Here is a 20,583-nt window from a genome sequence, read left to right as displayed (position 1 = left end):
CGGACAGCAAGATATGGTCTCACAGATGAATTAATTGCTGTGAGATTATTCACATTTGTATGTGAATGCTTTGCAACAATAAAACAATTATTTTCATCTTATTAAGAATAAGGTATGTAAGTAGACATCTAACTTCATTTTTATTATAGATGAATACAAAAGCCCTTGGCATTTAAAATTGAGAACATTATTTTTCCAGTCCTTTAAAAAAACTATCTAGTCGATATTTAGAATAATGTTTCCAAGTGATACCCTCGTCAGGTACAGCATGCCGTCTTCCATCATTTGTTTCATTACAGTGCAGTATGAAAATCTTTGCGCACAGACGTGTTACAGCAAAAGGAGGAACACAAACTGTTCCTTTGGCAGGATTTTGTGCTCTCTTGAATTAAGCTGTCTCAGAAATCATTAATCCTTTTGACTTGGGCATCTTACCACCTGTTTTTTTTAGAAATCACTTGGCTATTTTCCAGTTCTTGGCTTGTGGGGTTCATATGTGAATCAAACTCTGCTTTTTGTTTAAAACTTCCTTTGTTCACAGTAGATTCAGGTGGGATGAATTTTTATAGTATAAATGTTAAATATGCCATCTACAGAATAAAATCACAAGTATATGTTGAAATCCTGAGATGACAGCCTGTGGATAGAAGGTAACCATCCAGGCAGTGGCTGGTTTGTCAGTGTGGGAACACACCTGTGTTGTGGCTCACATGACAGATACCTGTGTTTCATGCGGCCCCCAAGCTATTTCCTGGCAGTCTTGGCTTGGAAACATTTTTTTTTTTTTTTTTTTGAGATAAAGTCTCACTCTGTTGTCTAGGCTGGAGTGCAGTGGCATGATCTTGGCTCACTGCAACCTCTACTTCCCCAGGTTCAAGCAATTCTCCTGCCTCAACCTCCCGGGTAGCTGGGACTACAGGCATGCGCCACCACACCCAGCTAATTTTTGTGTTTTTTAGTAGAGACAGGGTTTCACCATATTGGACAGGCTGGTCTCAAACTCCTGACCTCGTGATCCGCCTGCCTTGGCCTCCCAAAGTGCTGGGATTACAGGCATGAGCCACCACGCCTGGCCTGAGAACACTTCTTGAAGGTGATAGAACATAATTATGAGAAGATCCAAATGCATTTAACTTTTTTCCTACGTATGTATCTTTTGGAATGTGTTTGGAAGGGAAAATAGCTCCACAGAGTGCATTAGGGAGATGCTGGCCCCAAGATAAAGACTGATTTCCTTAGCTCTTGCTCAGGCTCCATGGTCATCTGGCTTTGGCCTGCCCTGAGGCCTTGTCTACTGCCGCCTGCTTCCTGTGCCACACAGTCGCCCTTGCTGGTCTCTGAGTGCACCTCTGGTGCCTGAATAGCTGTCTCCTCCCTTATCTGCTAAACCTAGCAGATTTGCTGGGCTCTGGGCTGAAGTGGAGGGAGATCTATGGGTGGAGGTGGGAGAGGGGTTTCTGTGCAGGGGTCCAGGGGTGCCGTTTGAACACAGGATGGCATTGCCATGTTGCTAGTGAGTTTTATTTTCTCTTCTGTCCATGTCCTAGACTTCCCATTCACTCATCCCCCCTATAAAGTTTACCTATTCTGCATCCTCAGAGAAGCCATACCTCCCTCTCCCCACCCCCATGCCCACATTTACTTTCTGTCTCATCTTTGCTTCTCCGCAGCTCTGCCTTCTCCCTCCTGGCTGTCCAGGTCCTCACCCACTACTGTGGGCCCATCCAGCCCTTTTGGAGAATCGGGACCCTTTTCCAAAGCACGTGGGAATGGATCTGATGGCCCCTCCAGTCAGCCCTCAGCCTGTGAACCAGCCCCAGAACTTAGTCAAACCCACATCTCAGGAGGACCAGTAGGAGACTGTGTGTTTAGAGCTCCTTAAAAACTGTCAGACACTGGAAAATAAGGCAGTGTCATTAATAAAGCCCGTCAGTATTCATCAGGGGCACTTGCCTCATCCATTCCCTGGTGTAAATGTGACCCAAAAGGGGAATTCCTAGTCAGAGCACTAGGAGGATTTGTGGCAAGTATTTATTCTATCAGATCACTAATTTATCACGTTTGTTAATTGGGAAGTTTGGGGGCAGGAAGAAAATAATAGGATGGGGCAGTTGTGACCTCCTTGAAAGGCCTCAGACCAGGCAGGGAGACAGAATTCTGGCTAAGGTCTGGCAGATGTGGGCTCGTCTAGGTAGCTGCGCATTATTGAAACAGGATTTCTGGAGCAATTTCTTGCGTTTCCACTGCCTGTGTTGTATACTTAAAATTCCCTGGGCTTCTGTTTTGGACTCTGTGCCCTTCCATTATTTATCTGCTTATTTGCAAAGACCTTCTGCCTTGGTTGTTATAACTTTATAATATATTTCAATATCTGAGATGGTATTGCTCCTCATCGCTCTTCATTTTCAGAATATTTTGGCTGTCCTCACATAGTTTTTCATATGAATAACCCTGTCTACTTCTAAAAATAATCCTGATATTTTTATTATGTTAGAGTGATACATTTAGGGATAATTGACAACTTTGTGTTGGCTTTCCCATTTTAAGAATATGTCTTATTAAAGTTTTCTTCTGTGTGCCTCAGAAGTTATTGTTCTTACTGTATTTATTTATTTGGGTTTTTAAAAAATGGGTCTTGCTATATTGCCCAGGCTGGAAAGCATTGGAAATTCACAGGCCCAATCATAGTATACTAGAGCCTGGTCTCAAGCCATACGCTCAGCCTCCTCAGTGGCTGGGACTGTAGGGCACCCCATTGTACCTGCCTTACTTTTATTTTTTTAAACATAGATCTTGCATTCTCCCTAAATAGATTCAAGACATTGTATCCTTTTGGTTGCTACTGTAAATGGGATTTTAGGCAATCTATTATCATTTTTTTTTTTTACATTTTGAGATGGAGTCTCACTTACCCAGGCTGAAGTGCAGTGGCATAATCTCAGTTCCCTGCAACTGCCACCTCCCTGGTTCAAGAGATTCTCCTAAGCCTCCCAGATAGCTGGGATTACAGGTGCCCATCACCATGCCCAGTTAATTTATATATTTTTAGTAGAGATGTGGTTTTGCCATTTGGCCAAGCTGGTTTCGAACTCCTGATCTCAAGTGATTTGCCCACCTTGGCTTCTCAAAGTGCTGGGATTACAGGCGTGAACCACCTTGCCCAGCCATATAATCTGTTATGTTTTCTATCTGGTTGTTTGTTTATTTAGGAAGGTTACTGATTTCATTTATTAGTAATTTTATACCTAGCCACCTTACTGAATTTCAGTTATGTTCACTTTTTCAGTTGATTTTCTTGGGTGTTCTTGATGTGCAGTTGTATTATCTGAAATAACAGGAACATTACAATGTGGATTTTGTATAAAAGTAGAACTCCAATATGCTTATGAGTTAGATTCTTTGCATGGGAGAATATGCAAGGAAAAGTTTCTGACTCCATATCCTTTTTCCTTCAGTTCTCTGTCCTGGGTTCTGCGGATTTGGCCTTGCTGGCTGGCGTAGTCCGTTGACCACCTGGAGTGTGGGCCAAGGGTGAGATGAGACCATGCTTCCTGTCTCTTGTGATGGGTGACCAGTCAAGGGTCTGTGTCCTCAGAGCACAAATCAGACTTCACAAGATGCTGTGACAGTACATGAAGGACTAATAGGAATTCTTCCAGCAGTCAAGGGAGGATGCTTTGGGCCCAGCGATGGGCACGTGCATTGGCTGGGATGTGCAGAAGTGCAGGTGATTCAGAGTGCTAGAAGGAAAGCAGCAGAAGCCCTGCTGGTGAGAGGGCAGGGCCAGGTGGTCAGGGGTTGGCCTGTGATTCATGCAGAGCACCGGGAGCTGGTCTGTTGGGGACAGAGCCAGGGAAGCCTTTGCAGCTGGCCAGGCAGAGAGTGACCCATTGTACTAGAGGAAGACCTGTCGGTTGGTGTTGAGTGGATGGTGTCTGGAGGGGTTTCAGACCCAAAACAGATAAACTAATTATGGTACCTTGTAAGAGTTGTAATACTGTAAAATAATGTCTGAAGGGTTTGTTTTAATTCAAATCAAATCGAAGTAGGAAACAAGAATAGTGGGATTTTGTAGGTTTATGTCAGAAAAAGTGTGGCGCTAAGCATTGCAAGCGAAGAATTGTGATAAGTTAAAACATCATTTCTCTCTTTTTTCTTTGCAAAAAGTAGTCATGTCAATTCTTAGCAGAATTATTTTACACGGAGCCAGAAATTGTTCAAAGCAGGAGCAGCCCCGTTGCTGAGTGGTTTTCATATTCCAAACATACATATGTTGCACAGAGTATCTAATTATTCTTGGGAACAATTACTGTCAGGTTCCAGAATGTGTTCAGTGAACAGCGATTGGTGTTTATTCAGCTCTAAAGAGACTATGCAAGGAACAGTGGGTTATATTGTCTGTCTAAAGAAGTGTTTTGCCGTCCGGAAACATCTGCTTTCTATTTAAAGCACTGAAGAAGGAATGGGAGTATATTTGAAATTTACCCTCTGAACATTGAACATCAAAGAAAGGAGAATAAATTTGGATATGAAGGTAGTTTCTGTCCTCTGATACACTCTCTTCAGCTTTTCCCTGCTGGGAAGGAAATGCAGGTTGGAAAGTTCTGATTCTCTTAAATCTTTCTATTTATATTGATTTGCACACTGGAAGAAATGACTTCTGTGTCCTACTTCTAGCTCTCTTGCTTTCTCAGGTGAGGCAAAATATTCTTTCAAAGTCAAGGTCTCTTTTTCTGAATTTTGTGGTGAGGTTTGTACTTGAATTTTGCCCATAATGGTGTTAAGATTTGTTGTCCAGGGCCAGGTGTGGTAGCTCACGCCTGTAATCAATCACAGCACTTTGGGAGGCCAAGGAGGGTGGATCGTGAAGTCAGGAGATCAAGACCATCCTGGCGAACACAGTGAAACCCCGTCTTTACTAAAAAATACAAAAATTTAGCCAGGCACGGTAGCATGCACCTGTAGTCCCAGCCACTTGGGAGGCTGAGGCAGGAGAATCACTTGAACCTGGGAGGTGGAGGTTGCAGTGAGCTGAGATCGCACCACTGCACTCCAGCCTGGGTGACAGAGTGGGACTGCATCTCAAATAAGTAAGTAAGTAAATAAATAAATAAATAAGCTTTGTCCAGTTTGCCTAAAGTGATTCTGTGACCCTTGATTTTCTGAGTCCTGTCAGGGGTATTAAATGAGAATATGTATGGTTTGCTTGGTGTGTAGTAAACTTTCTGTGAAGGACAATGTGTCTTCTATTGCTATGTAATAAACTGTCACAGACATAGCAGCTTAAAACACATTTCTGTGTGTCTGGAGTTCAGTATAGCTTAGTTGGAACCTTTGCTTCAGGGTCTCTTGCAGGGCTGTAATCAAGGTGTTGACCAGGGCTGGAGTCTCATCTGAAGGCTCGCTTGTGGAGAGATCTGCTTTCAGGCTTCCATGGCTGTTGGCAGAATTTCCATTCCTCCAGGGAAGCTGGACTAAGGGCCTCCATTCCTGTCTGGCAGTTGACTGGAATCCTTGCAAGGTGGATCTCCCTAATATGGCAGCTTGCTTCATCAAAACCAACAAGGTAATTTATTGAGAGAGTCTGCTAGGAGACACATCATAATCCTGTGTGACTTAATTACACAAATGACATCCCACCACCTTTGGCATATTCTGTTGGTTAAAAGCAAGTCACAGGTCTCACCCACTCTCAAGAGGAAGGGATTACGTAAGGGCATGAACACTAGGAGTGGGGGCCACTGGGAGCCACATTCGAAGCTGCCTACTATAGACAGCTATTGTAGGAAGATAGAATAGCATAATGGTTAAGAGGGAGGATTTCCGTGTCACTTAGAAGTGACATCAAATCTCAGACCTGTCGTGTACTGTGTGACCCAAGTCAGGTTACCTGGCCTCTTTGAGTTCCTGTTTCCCCACTTGTTCAGCCCCTTCCCTGTAGGATTGTTGCGATTTTAAAGTGGAGAGCGAGCCTAGCAGAGTGGTGAGCCCTCAGTAAAGGTCAGCTACGAGCTTTTCTTCTCCTTGCCTTTCTTTTTTTCCTTTTCTTGAAATATCATTAGACTTTTTGAATTGTAGAAGAAGAGTATGGAACTCCCCAGTGCCCCCAGATTTCATGTGGCAAATCCAGAGCTGTGGGTGGTTTCCTGCCAGACTGGCTGTGCAATCCTCCCATTTGCCCAGGGGCTCAGGGATGAGGAATGTGGGTCTTTGGCCTCAGGAAGACCATAGCTTCCTGCCACGGTGACCACCTCAGAATGGAGCTGGCAGGACCGCTCCCAGGGAGTACCCCTCACAGGTCTTTGTCCCTCCCTCTAACTGGATTCGACACTTGCCCTGCAGAGAGCCTGACTGTGGTGACCAAGAGTGTGGCCAGCTGAGCCACTGTGTTCTCCCAACATCCTTGTGTTTCTACTCAGAGGTCTCAAGGGCAGCACACCATGACCTCAGTTCATCCGCAGAGCTGAGCAGGTAGATTTGGAGATGGAGCCCCTCTTCTCTGCTCACTTTGACCTGGTCAGGAAGGTCTTTGCCTGTGCACACGCTTTCCTTGTGCCTGGTCAGGAAGCTCTGCCATCTTCTCAGCTCCCTTTGCCTTCCCCTCTGCCTCTCCGTTTGGCTTTCCTCACTTCCTCCCTCTCTCCTGTAGGCCTCAGGGACAGAGTGCTTGCGGAAGGCCACTGCTGGACCATCACAGGCTGCTCTCATCTCCACCCTACTTCCCGACCAAAACAACTCTGCCTCCCTTCATCCCTGTCCCCATCCTTTGCATCCAGAGATCCTATTCTTGGTCCCTCTGTTGCCCCACCTCCAGCCCCCTCCACAGCTGTGGGAGAACTTTCTGGAGTCTTCCTGTGTCATTCAGGCACCTGTGTCGTTCTGCAGTAGGGATGCTGGCTCTAAGGGCCTCTTCTTTCTTTCTTTATTTTTTTAGATCATCTGATTATATCTAATGTGAATGTGTCCCCAGCTTCCTTGAAAATAAAAATCACCTGGAGTTCTTAAAAATGGAGCCCCTGGGGCCCTTTCTTGGAGAGCCAGGTTCAAGGTAGGGGGCTAGGATGGGGCCTGGGAATGTGTATTTTTAGTAAGTGTACCAGCTAATTTCTGTCAGAGAGATTTAGGAAACATTGGTCTAAGCATGCCAAACCCAGCCCCAATTCCTCTTTTCTGGTGTAGGGAACAGGAGGGAAAATCTGAAAGTCTGGGTCACTTCCCAGGAAGGCTCTTCTTTTCAAACCTGTGGGCCCCCAGCCCAGCGCATTCAGTGCTCTGACAATGAGGCAGATTGTAGCACAATTTGATTCTTCAAAAAATGTTCTGTAGTTACTGCCCTTTAAATCGGTCTTTCCTCTCACGTATGCAGGAGAATACTATGTGAGGAAGTGTTTTCCTTTGTGGCATTGTACTTAGATGATTAGCAAAATATGGTGCTGGGTGGAGAGTGGCACAGCTGGGTGATCCAGACGGCAGGCTGGATCGTATCACGTGGACAGGATCTAGGGGCTCGCATTGATGCGCACACACTCCCCGTCGGCTGGCCTCTCTCGACAACAGATGTGGGAAATTACAGTGAGAGTCTTCCTTTTGTTTCTAACAGCTGTCACCCAGCCGCTGGAAGGGTGTCGTTTTAGCGTCTAGTGTGTGGGTAAACTTAGTCTCTGTTGAGGGAATAAAGATGCCCTAGTAATCCACAGACCCAGAGGCACTTGTCCTGCTCCAGGGGACCTAGAAGGGAAGTTTCAGGGAGCAAGGAATGCTGCTAGCCTCTGTTCTGGAATGCTGGCCTCTGTGGACAGCTGCATTGAAGTAGCATTAATGCATTAAACAGGCATAAAGGAGGTGACTGCATTTCTTCAAAACTGTGGCTGATGGTCGATGCTGCTGGTGTTACTCAGCAGCCCTTACCTGAGGTTTAAATGGCAAAGTGGTTTTCTAGGAAAAGTTTCTCTCTTAAGAGCATTCTTTAAAAAGAAAAAAAGAGCTTTCTTTTTATTTTATTTTTTATTTGTTTTTTTAATTAGTAAATTTTTCTTTCTTTTTTTATTTTTTAATGAGTATTCTACAATCAGGCTGAATTCAAAGACTGCTTCGCCTAAAACATTCCGTCTGGAGATCAGAACACGTAAAATTCTCTTTTCCCTTTGAATGTTTTTGTATCTTCTTGTCTATGTCTCTTTTATGTCATCTCGTTTGACATTGTAAGGATTTAACAAATTGTGGAAGTTACCTTTTGATTTAATTGTGTATCTCTAATAAGTACTTATTAAATCTGTAGCATTTTATAAAAATGGGACTATTTTTTTACATGTTGTTGGCTTTTTTCTATTTGGATCTTATTTTTGAATACTTAAAGGATTTTTGAGCCAGTTTGTGTAAAGATACTTCCTTCAAAAATAAATATATTTGTGATGTCTGTGTCATTGCATTACTCTGTGAAGTTGATTGCTTAGAATATGAAATGCAGTGAAATCTATCACAATTTCTATTCATCTGCCTTATTTCTAAATGCTTATTGTCAAAATCTAATTCCCCGCTCAACAGAAAAATATAGGTAATATGCAAATTTGGTTAATGACATAAAGTGCTTTAGGCATATGGAATGAAAAAGCAACAATATGGAGGTGAGACTAGCACAAGAGATGCATTTGATGAATTCTACATAAAACTCAAAAGGTTTATGAGTTGGAAACAAAACTTAAATGTTTTGTCAGGTTGTTGAATGATTCTAGAAGTAGACTGAAGAGATACAGAGATACAAATAATTCTATCATATGACTGGGTCCAGTAGCTCATGCCTATAATCCCAGCACTTTGAGAGGCCAAGGTGGGAGGATCACTTGAGATGAGGAGTTCAAGACTAGCCTGGGCATCATAGAGCCTGTCTCTACCTACCTCCTCCCCGCAAAATTCGCTAAGTGTGGTGTCACGTATCTATAGTCCTAGCTACTTGGGAGGCTGAGGCAGGAGAACTGCTTGAGCCTCGGAGATCAGGCTACAGTGAGCTATGATTGTGCCACTGTGCCCAGCTTGGGCAGCAGTGAGACACTGTCTCTTTAAAAAAAAAAAAAAAAAAAAAAAAAAGGCATGGTGGCTCACGCCTATAATCCTAGCATTTTGGGAGGCTGAGGAAGGTGGATCACATGGTCAGGAGTTCAAGACAAGCCTGGCCAACATGGTGAAACCCCCATCTCTACAATAATACAAAAATTAGCCGGGCACAGTAGCGTGCACCTGTAATCCCAGCTACTCAGGAGGCTGAGGCAGAATAGCTTGAACCTGCGAGGCAGAGATTGCGGTGAACTGAGATTGTGCCACTGCACTTCATCCTGGGCGACACAGCAAGACTCCATATCCAAAAAAAAGAAAAAAAAATTATAACATTCATAAATTGCTGCACATTTGAGCAAATTTAACAGAAATATAACATTAAGCTGCAAATGGATTGTAAAATCCTAAAATTGTTGTGGAATCCCTGAAAATAAATTTGTTGCAAAATTCTAAAAAATGAAATGGTTCCAAAAATCCTAAAAATGACAACAGGGTGTCAGAAAAAGTATAGGACACTTGACAGGGATTCAGAAACACTGAACAAGAAGTTGCCTTTTAAGCAAATTGTTCATTACACCAGTTGCCCTGCAGTCTCTGGGGATAACAGCCTAGCGGAGTGTGGGTATCAAAAACTCACTGGTGTCTTCTTTTTTTTTTCCTCTTTGCTTTTCTTATTTTAATTGACTTCATGCATATGTATCTTTCCCTGTAAGCTATTTAAAATCTTTTGGGGCAGTAGGTGGCCTAGAAATCATAAATTATACATTAAGTCATGTTCTCTCAACTCACACACCCACTCTCCTGTTGCAGAGAACAGCCCATCTTCACCACCCGAGCGCATGTCTTCCAGATCGACCCCAACACCAAGAAGAACTGGATGCCTGCGAGCAAGCAGGCAGTCACTGTTTCCTACTTCTATGATGTCACAAGGAACAGCTATCGGATCATCAGTGTGGATGGAGCCAAGGTACCACCCCACCCCCCAGCTGATTTTAACACTCTCAGTTGCTTATTCTTCATCCAAGATGTACTCAGAATGCTGCCATCTTAACACAGAAGTTGTAATGTCTGTGTAATCACATATTCTGTTCTTTTTTCATTTAAACTTATGGTAAATGGAGTAGAAAAGATTTCTCTATTACCACTGTCTTAATAACTTTTTAATGCCTGTGTAATAATTCCACCAATGGCCTATAATGCTCTTAATTTTTCCCCAGTGGTTGGATATTTAAGTGACTTCCAATGTTTTGCTATTATAGATAATGAGCATCTTCATGTATCAGATACCCTCAGTTGTTCATCAAACACCATTGCTTTCTTTTGAGTAGTCCTTAGGCTAGATTCCTAGAAGTAATATATAGGGCCAGATATTAACGCTTTATGGCTTTTTGATGCATACTGCCAAGTTGTTTTCCAGAAGGGTTGTTCTTCCAGCCTGTACGAGTGTCTGTTACTGCACCCTTGCCAGCATTGGGTATTCTATCTAGTTGGGTTTTGGTGTTATTAGGCATAGGAGTTGAATTTTATTAAGTAGTTTTAAAGTATTTCTTGAAAAAAAAAATATATATATATGTATGTTACTCTCTCTCCCATGATTTTTGTCACATTATCGTGGGAATAGAATTAAGACGGGATACCAGCAGAAGTATCACCAAGTCTTTAAAAAAGACAGACCTGATGGTTTATTGTCTGTATTCGTCCTGCTGTACATTTTTTACATGGATTATCTGCTGCCTCCTGGAATTCAGTGTATCTAAAGCTGAATTCCCATTTGTCCTCTAAACCACCTCTCCATTTTTATTCCCCATTCGTTTGGGCTAATAAAGCAAAACACAGTCCTTCCTCTTTAAGTTTGTCAAGTGAATCTGCCTTTGAAGTATCGCCCCTTGTGCCTGCAGTTTTAGGACCCTAACTCTTGTCCTGTCAGTCTCACCTGGACCCATGCAGTAGCCACCTTCTCCCCCACCTGCAGTCTTTTCTGACTTCTGCCTCTAGATCAGCCTTCCTATGCCATAGGAAGCAGGGGAGTTAGGGGCTGGGCAATAGAATGGGCCTGGGTATAGGCTTCTCCCTGCACTCCACAAGCAGAAAGCATGAGGAAGCCTCCAGGGAAGGTCTCCCAGGGAAGGCATGAGAGTCTGCTGGTGCCTCCTGATCTCTTCAGGAGATGAGGGCACTTCAGCCCATGTTCTCTAAGGGACTGCTTTGTGCCCTTTTTCTGTGCCTTGGCAACTGCAGGTAAAGGTGGCTTGACCCTGGGATCCTGTTGCTGTCCCATCCAGTTGCCACAGCACTTCCTCCTCCTCAGGAAGAGACCCCGGAAGTCCTCGTTTTATAGCCGAGGTCTAAGGAGAGGCAATGACCTGTCCCAGGTTTACACTGCTGGGGAGGCTTGGTTGGCTGGGGCCAGTGCCCAGTTCTTTGCACACCAGTTCCTGGTTTGTTGGGTTGGAACTAAACCAGGCTTCTCCTGGTTGGTAGAGGAGAGTTTCCTGACACATACTGGGCGGGTTGTGTGTTATCTCCCTCCACTGCAGAGATGAAGGAGCTGATCTATCCAAGCAAGCAGGATGAGAGTAGGATGAAAGCACATCCCAGGAGCTGGTGAGCAGTAAGGAAGTGTGCCGGTGCCTGGCACATAGTAGGTAGGCACCTCGAGTTTGTTGGGGGAACATCTGAAAGGTGTCTATTTTTTTTCCTTCTGGGAGACATGGTGATGCACAGTTGTAATTACCACTCCTCTCCTCTGTGCTTCTGCGCTGGAATCACCTGGACTCTTTCCAGGATGTTCTGACAGCAGTGGTGAATCAAGCTGACCTGCTTTCTTTTATCTATAGATTCTGTCAGTTCATCTGCCATCCTTCGATGGATTTGTACTTTTGTCAGTTGAGTTATCCAAGGATATATTGGGCTTAAATATAGATAAAACGACTTTCTTAGAGCAAGTGCTTTAGTTCTATTAGCTGAGCTTTTAGTAATTTGTCAAAGTGTCAGCCACTGTGTCGTTATGGCTCTGCAGTTCCTGAAGGCTGTGACAATGTGGTGGGGTCCAAGCCAAATATGACAGGAGAAATGAGATGGGTGTGGGAAGGTGGGCTAAGCCCCTGGCTGCAGCACAGCACTATTCCAGGCTCAGCGTCAGAGCGCCATCAAGCTCTAGACTCACTCACAGACTGGGAATCCAAAACCTAGGCCATGGGGTGCTGCTGGAACTCGGAGCCACCTAGAGGATCTTGGAATTCCCTTTCTATGGTGCCCAGCTACCTGTTTTTTTTTTTTTTCTTTTTTCTTTTTTTTGAGATAGGGTCTCACTTGTTGCCCAGGCTGGAGTGCAGTGGCACAATTTCAGCTCATTGCAACTGCCACCTCCTGGGATCAAGCAATTCTCCCGCCTCAGTCTCCCAAGTAGATGGGATTACAGGTGCCTGCCACCATGCCTGGATAATTTTTGTATTTTTAGTAGAGACAGGTTTTGCCATGTTGGCCAGGCTGGTCTCAATCTCCTGGCCTCAAGTAATCTGCTCGCCTTGGCCTCCCAAAGTGCTGGGATTACAGGTGTGAGGCACCACGCCCTGCTACCACCTGCTGTTCCAGCTTTAGTGCTATGGCACCAGAGATCCATGACAGAGCCTCATTCTGCAAATGAAGCATCCCATGAGGGAACAGAAGGCTCCAGGAAGTGGGGAGTAGGGATGGACCTCAGTTGTTTAATTACTATTGCTGACACTCAGGGATTGGGGATAGGGCACGTTTGTCTGGAGAACCTGACCACACTGCACTGGAAAGTGGTCCCGATGCAAACTCAGCCCTGGTGGGCCCTCTCGACATGGCAGGCAGCAACGTGTAAACCCAGCAGCCTGGGTCTAAATCAGACCCTGTGCCCTCAGCTGCTCCACAAGGTGGGTGGGCATGGAGAGGACCCTAGAGTGGTAGCAGCTGTTGCTGCTGCCGCCTCTTCCCCCGCAGTGTGCCCCTTCCCCACCCATTACTAAGGTCCTCATCTCCTGAGCCCAGTCTTGCTTGATCCTGCCTGAATACTCTAGATGGATCGCTTGCCGTCTGCAGACTGGAATCAGGTGCAGTGTGTCGAGCCGACTGCTGAGCATCTGTGCTGATGCCAGTGCCTTCCCCTTATGGGCTCCTGTCTGTTGCCCTTGCCCACCCTCACCCCCATCTCTGTTCAGTCAGCTTAGTTCCACTTCTGTTCTTATTCCTGAGGATCTATTCAGGCCTGGAGCCCTGCTCCCTGCCCAGCACACACCCCAGTTCTCATGCATGCCGTGGAGCCTCAGGCAGGCCACTTAGGCATGGATGCACCAGGGCTGGGCGAGTATGGACATGTCCTGGCATCCCGCTTGTTGTGTTCTACCACACTGGGTCAGCCCCACTTTGTTTTAGGCCTTTGATGTCAAATGTTGATCTGAACTGAGATGACAGGTGGTCAAATGCGTGTAGCCTTTGGGGCTGTGTCTTAGCTCATGAGCCGCACTTCTGTGATGCTGGGCAGGTCTAGCGCTTGAGTCCTGCCTCACCGTCGGCTGGGTTACATCAGGTTTATGACTTTGAGCTTCTGCATGGTACTTCTGGGCCATCTGTCCCTCTCAAAGCCAGAGGTTGTTGTAGGCTGGAAAGGGGAAGCCTCCTCCACCCCTCCCCAGTGAAGGAGTAGACGTGCTTCAGTAGGAAGTGGCTGGTGTAGAAGGGACTCAGAGGTCATTTTGAGCAAAGGCCACATCATACTCAGCTTCCATGTAAACTGTGGGCAGCTGAAGCGCACAGGCTCCCTGGGAGGAAAGCTGTGGCCCACAGCTTTAGCAGCTGTCATTCCGTGCCAGGCACAGCCAGCACCTCTGCCCTGTCCAAGCGTGTGTCACACTTGACTTGGGGAGGGATGTGTGGATGGCCTCTCCTCCCTTTGGGAGCAATTGGTGCTACTCATCATAGGAAGGTCTGTACTAAGACTTGTTCTTTATTCTTAAAACATGGAGGCATTTTTTCTTTCCTGGGACAGTATTTCATGTGTCAGTCCAGCTGTTGCCCAAAGACATGAGTGGGTGGGAAAACTGCAGTATGTTGCCTCAGCATTGTCCAAGCTCTAGGAGATTATATGGCTCCACGTCAGTGCTGGGGCTGCCAGGAGACTGTGAGCTCTTTGAGGATAGGAACTATGCCTGGACTCCCAGCACCAAGCCAGGGTAGGCAAAGCCATAGAAGTGGGTGTGGGAGTGATTAGATGATGAGGTAAGGCCTGGCCACCTTCTCTCCCGGCCTGTGGCAGGTATACTGTGTCCACAGGAGGAATAGCAGGCAGAGACAGAGTGACCGCCAAAGGGGGCCCAAGGACCCAAACCTTGGATTGTCCCTATTTATAGACACTGGACAGATGGGAGCCACATGAGGACAACTCCCCACTCCCAGCTTCTGAGAGTACTGCTATGAGCCACATGGCACATGCCAATAGGCATGTGATTTATGGTGAGTTTTTAGGCAGAACGGCCAACTCCATTATAAAGAAACTCCATTTTCAGAGCATTGGTTAATTGAGCCATAACAGCACTTGATTTCATTGTGCTGTTGGCACTCTTTCCAGATTGTTAGTCACTGCCATCCTTATGAGAAACTGCCTGCCTGTGGACAAGACTTGCCTGAAGCAGGTGCTTCTCCTGGGAGCTCTGGATGACTCTGCTGCCCTTGGTTCTCAGTTATTTATAGGATCACGGAAACCTGTATTGGAAGAGACCTTAGAGGTCATGCATTCTACAGATACTCAGCAGTACCTGCTGTGTTGCGAGTGCTGCTTGATTGTGATGGTTCAGAGGATATCAGCCTCCAAAACTCTGACTTGTGTATTTTCTTTTGCAAATGTAAAATTACTTTCAGGAACACATTCGGGCTCTGCTTTTTCACCCATCATTAGAATTTTCTCCTTTGAATAAATATGAGCACCTTCTGTTAAGGGAGCAAGCATATGGAAGGTTCTGAGCACATAGTAGGCTTTCAGCGAATGTTTCTTAACTTTGCTGTCTGTTAATAACTACTGTTAGTAACTACATCTTGTATAGTTGTTATTAACAGACAGCAACGTTATTAACACCTGTTAATAACTACTCTTGAAGCAGGCGACAGCTTTTTATTGCTGTAGCTCAGTCCCAGCCTCTTGCGAAAAACTCCCAGGTTCGTCCAACTCCATCTCCCTGGATTTGGGAACGACTTTCCATGAAGGGAATCTGATGGGCCTATCTACCCCTGCCCATTTCATGAGCAGCTTCCCCTGAAGTCCGGAGTAGGTCAGACTAGAGATGGGAGGAGTAATTTTTTTAAGTTTTTTTTTAGCATTTTGCTTCTTCCAAATAGCTCTTGATTACATGTGTTTTGTGCATTTTTTGAAAACTTGGTTCTACTGATCTGCAGAACTGGACTTTTACTAGGGTGGCTTCTTTCTCTGTGAAAGTTTCAGAGGTGACTCACACGAGAGGAAGGTGTACAGAGATGGAAGCCCATGTGAAGTTTATACCTGGGGTGCTTTAGCGCAGCCCCTTCTCCCTTCTGGGCTTTGGTTTCTTTCCCTAGATTGATTCTCCCCTCTCCCCAGGTAGGAACAGTTCTCGTTCTGCCACATTGTACACTCAGCTATGCCCTCATCCTCTATACGCTCACTCTTGGCTCTCAGGGCTTCATGCCTCCTTGGTTCCTGGCCACCTGTGGCAGGTGTACTGCCAGCTCCTTCACCTGCTTTTTCTTGATTGCTTCCTTAGCCTTTTGCCCTGGGCCTCTTCTTTTCTCCCACCAGATGACACTCCACCCGTGACCACTTCACTTCTCGTCCCTCAGTTTACTCAAGTTTTGCCTCTCCTCTGATGCCAGAACCCACAGATCCAGCCACCCCCTTGGTCCCTAACAGAATTTTCTACTGTCTCCATTGGCAGGAAGGGTACTGCCTGCTGTTTTCACAATCCTCTGCCCACTCTGAAGATTAGCCTCCCTTACAACTTTGTTAGGGGTTTGTGGACTTTATTTTTAACCATTTATGTTAATAGGTACCATTCAGTGTCTAATAATAAAGCAAACCCATATTGTACCCACCACCCAGTGGAAGTACATCTTTCATTAATACTTTAGAAGTTCTTCAGTGGGCCTTTCCCTAATTAGATGCTCTCCCATCCACTCCTCAAGAGATCACCACTCTTTGGCAATCTGTATTAAGCATCCCCTTGCTTTTCTGTATAGTTTTCCCACATGTGTATATGTTGCTAAACCAGAGATTGGCAAAGGTTTTCTCAAAGGGCCCGAGAGGAACTTTTTAAAGTTGTTTTTTTTTTTTTTTTTTTTTTTTGAGATGGAGTCTCACAGTGTCACTGGGGCTGTGCTCTCAGCTCACTGCAACCTCCACCTTCCAGGTTCAAGCGATTCTCCTTGCCTCAGCCTCCCAAGTAGCTGGGATTACAGGAGCCCGCCACAATGCCCAGCTATTTTTTTATTTTTATTTTTGGTATTTTTAGTAGAGATGGGGTTTCACTATGTTGGCCAGGCTAGTCTCAAACTCCTGACCTCATGATCTGCCCACCTTGGCCTTCCAAAGTGCTGGTATTACAGACATGAGCCACCGCGCCCGGCCTAAAGTGTTTTATTCAGGTTGTTCAGTCTCTGCTGCAGATATTTGACTCTTTCGTAGCCTGAAAACAGCCATAGACCAATATGTAAATAAATAAGCATGGCTGTCTTCCAATAAAACTTTATTTACAAAAACAGGCCATAGGCTAGATTTGACCTGAGGGTTATAGTTTGCTGACCCCTGCCCTAAATAATCTATTATTCAGTTTTGCCTGTTTTTGACCTTTATCTGAATAGAATCATGTTAGAGACTCATATGTGTTCTTTTATAACCTCCCCCCGCCTTTTTTTTTTTTTTTTTTTTTTTAAACACTTAACGTTAAATTTTTGTGATTCATCCATGCTGATCATTTGGTTAGCCTTGGTTAATTTTCCTGCTGGATTAGTATTTCATTGTATGGAAATACTCCAGTGTGTTGATCCATTCTGCTGGTAGTGGACATTGTTTTTGCTACTGTGGACATTCTTGTTTTTGTTTTTAACTCCCAGTTACAAGTTCTGGGCCTTTCCCTAGTTAGATGCTCTCCCATCAGGCTAACATTCTTGTGCATGTTTCCATATACCTGTGCAAAGTTTTCTCACAGGTATAACTGAGGGATGGAATTGTTGGCTGGTGAGAATGTGTATTTTCAGTTTTACTGGAGTAAACTACAGTTGGTTTTTAAAGTGGTTTTACTAATCTGTGGGGCTCCCGTTGCCCTGCACACTTGCCTACACACTTGGCATAATCCGACATATTTTGAATCTGGTGCATATGTCACGGTAATGCAGGTTCCCCATGACCGTGACATTGAGCTTATCATTTATGTCTGTCAAACCCACCCTACTTCATTCTCTGGTCTCACAAGAGAAGGATCTATTAACCCACCTGGAACTAAGCCTCCTTCAGTCCCGTAGGTCTCCAGCTCTCCTCATCTGCAACCCCAGAAGCCTCCCTGGCACCCACCTGACTACACTGTGTGCTCACCACTGCACACCAGAGTGGACAAAAGGTCTTTTCATGCATGCACACTTTCTTTTACTCCTTCATTCACTCCTAAGGAAGGTGAAAATCAGAAATGAGTCAGAGCCTGAAAGAGAAACAAAGGCATTAAGTGGCTTCCAGGTACAAGAGCAGCTAGTCAGACACGGTGTGGGCCCAGGAGGACCATACACGGAAAGAGCCTATCCTTGGAAGCTTCATTCTGCCCGACTTTTTGGGAAGACGTGGTCATGGAGGGCTGAGCCAAGCGTAGCACAGCATGGAGTTCCCATGTTGCTGGGGATGACTCTGTACATAGAGGCGATCTCTCTTGTTGCTTTTGTGAAGGTGGGTGTGCTGGACTTCCTGGGAGGGCAGCCAGCCAGTTTTCTCATTGATTGTAGAGATGGGCCTACTGTTGTGGCCTTGAGGTTGTTCAGAACAAGCACCTCTGGTGCGTCAGGGCAATGGAGAAGGATAGTATAGAAGTAAATGTTGGCTTTCCTTCCCCTGTCTTCCCTTTTTCTTTTCTTTCTTTTTTTTGTTTTGAGATGGGGTCTCGCTCTGTCGCCCAGGCTGGAGTGCAGGTAGAGTGATCTCAGCCCAGTGCAACCTCTACCTCCCAGGTTCAGGTGATTCTCCTGCCTCAGCCTTCTGAGTAGCTAGAATTTCAGGCACACACCACCATACCTGGCTAATTTTTTTGTACTTTTAGTACAGATGGCATTTCGCCATGTTGGCCAGGCTGGTCTCAAACTCCTGGCCTCAAGTGATCCTCCCACCTCAGCCTCCCAAAGTGCTTGGATTACAGGCCTGAGCCACTGTGCCCGGCCTCCCTGCCTTTTTTCTTTCCTTCTGGATCTAGGAAGTCCCAGAGCCAGCAAAGCCTGCAGGGAGGCAGCCTGAGGAATGGCAAGAGCAGCGTATTGAAGGCTTTCATTTTCCTTCCTCATGGCCAATCCAATGGGATCCTGTGGGTTGTGTTTGCTGAATTCCCTGACACCTTGATGCTGGTGAGGGACAGGTAGCCTTGCTGAACCAGGATCAAAGTCATCCCCCAGCAGAGCAGGCATCTCAGTAGGGAATGAGGAGGAGGATGGAACTCCCACTGCAAAATTCTGATGAGTTCCTGCAAGACCAGCATCTTGTGTCCCAAGAGTGAACAGATTTTTGTTTGCTCTGGATCTGTGGTACTGAGTTCACAGTGTGGTTGTGTGGGTAGAAGGAATGCCCTGGGGGTGGGGCTAAGGAGATGGGACCTAGGGCACCGAGAGAACGCAGTTCTGGGCAGGCGAAGGGACCCTTCTCTTGGAAGCCTGGAGAGTGAGGTAGCGGGGTTTTGGTGGGCATAAATTATGGGCTGTGGTCTGATTCTCAGAATTTGCGCCTCCCTCTGCAACACACATATGATATAGAAGCAGAGAGGAAAGAGATGGACAGTTAGAGTTAATTCCAGAGTTAGAGGTCTGGAATTCTAGCTTAGAGTGAGTACAGGCATATCTCAGTTTATTGTACTTTGCAGATAGTGCGTTTTTAACAAAAATGGAAGATGTAGCAACCCTGTGCCAAGCAAGTCTGTCGGCACCACTGTTCCAATAGGACGTGCTCACTTCATATCTCCATGTCCCATGTTGGTTATTCTTGGAATATTTCACACTTTTCATTATTGTATCTGTTGTGGTGATTTGTGATCAGTGATCTTTGAGGTGACTATTGTCATTGTTTTGGGGTGCCATGAACCTGTCCATGTAAGACAGCACGTGCAGTCAGTAAATGTGGCATGTGGTTGGACTGCTCCACTGCCTGCCATCTCTCTTCCTCTCCTTGGGCCTCCCTATTCACTGAAACACAACAATATTAAAATTAGGCCAATTAATAACCTACAATGGCATCTACATATTCCAGTGAAGAGGGGAGTCTCACATCCCTCACTTTAAAGCTAGCAATGATTAAGCCTAGTGAGGAAGGCATGTCGAAAGCCACGGCAGGCTTAAAGCTAGGCCTCTTGCTTCAAACAGCCAGGTTGTGAAGGCACAGGAAAAGTTTTGAAGCAATGTAAAAGTGCTACTCCATTGAACACATGAATGATAAAGCGAAACAGCCTTATTGCTGGTTTGGAGAAAGTTTAGTTTTAGGGGTCTGCAGAGAAGATCAAATCAGCCACCCCATTCCATTACACCAAAACATAATCTAGAGCAATGCCCTAGACTCTCTTTAATTCAGTGAGAGAGATGAAGCAGCAAGTTCTGATATAGAAACTGCAGCAAGTTGGCCAGGCATCGTGACTCAAGCCTGTAATTCCAGCACTTTAGGAGGCTCAGGTGGGCAGATCACTTGAGGCCAGGAATTCAAGACCAACCTGGCGAACATGGAGAAACCCTGTCTCTGCTAAAAATACAAAAGTTAGCCAGGCATGGTGACAGACTCCTCTAATCCCAGCTACTAGGGAGGCCAAGGCATGAGAATTGCTTGAACCCGGGAGGTAGAGGTTGCAGTGAACTGATATTGCACCACTGTACTCCAGCCTGGGTGACAGTGAGACCCTGTATAAAAAAAAAAAAACCCCTGCAACAAGTTATCCTATCCAAAAGATCTAGCGGTGTTCATTATTTGAAGGTGGCTACACTCCACAACAAATTTTTAATTAGACAAAAGTCTTCTGTTGAAAGAAGATGTCCTCTAGGACTTTCTTAGCTAAAGAGGAGAAATCAATGCCTGGCTTCAGTGCTTCAAAGGACAGGCTGACAATTGTTAGGGACTAATACAAGTGGTGACTTTAAGTTGAAGCTCATGCTCACTGGCCATTCCGAAAATCCTAGGGCCCTTAGAAATTATGCTAAATCTATCCTGCCCACACTCTATAAATGGAACAACAAATCCTGAAAATGGCAGCACATCTCTGTTTACAGCATAGTCTACTGAATATTTTAGGGCCACTGTTGAGACCTACTGCTCAGAAT

The 20,583-nt window shown here is 45.4% G+C and overlaps 1 protein-coding gene across 7 annotated transcripts in view; it reads left to right on the top strand.

Annotated features, from left to right (window-relative positions):
• The window catches only part of HOMER2 (homer scaffold protein 2), a 103,713-nt gene that overhangs the window by 46,277 nt on the left and 36,853 nt on the right, over positions 1-20,583 (top strand). For all 7 annotated transcript variants that reach the window (XM_002749176.7, XM_008998485.6, XM_035303944.3 and 4 more), the window contains exon 2: positions 9,862-10,018. In XM_002749176.7, the coding sequence (XP_002749222.1) occupies positions 9,862-10,018 (157 nt within the window). The remainder of the gene's footprint in view (positions 1-9,861; positions 10,019-20,583) is intronic.

Source organism: Callithrix jacchus, chromosome 6, assembly GCF_049354715.1.
Source record: "Callithrix jacchus isolate 240 chromosome 6, calJac240_pri, whole genome shotgun sequence".
Lineage (NCBI taxonomy): Eukaryota > Metazoa > Chordata > Mammalia > Primates > Cebidae > Callithrix > Callithrix jacchus.
Note: the sequence above shows the minus strand (reverse complement) of the source record. Positions and strands in the feature narration are given on the sequence as shown.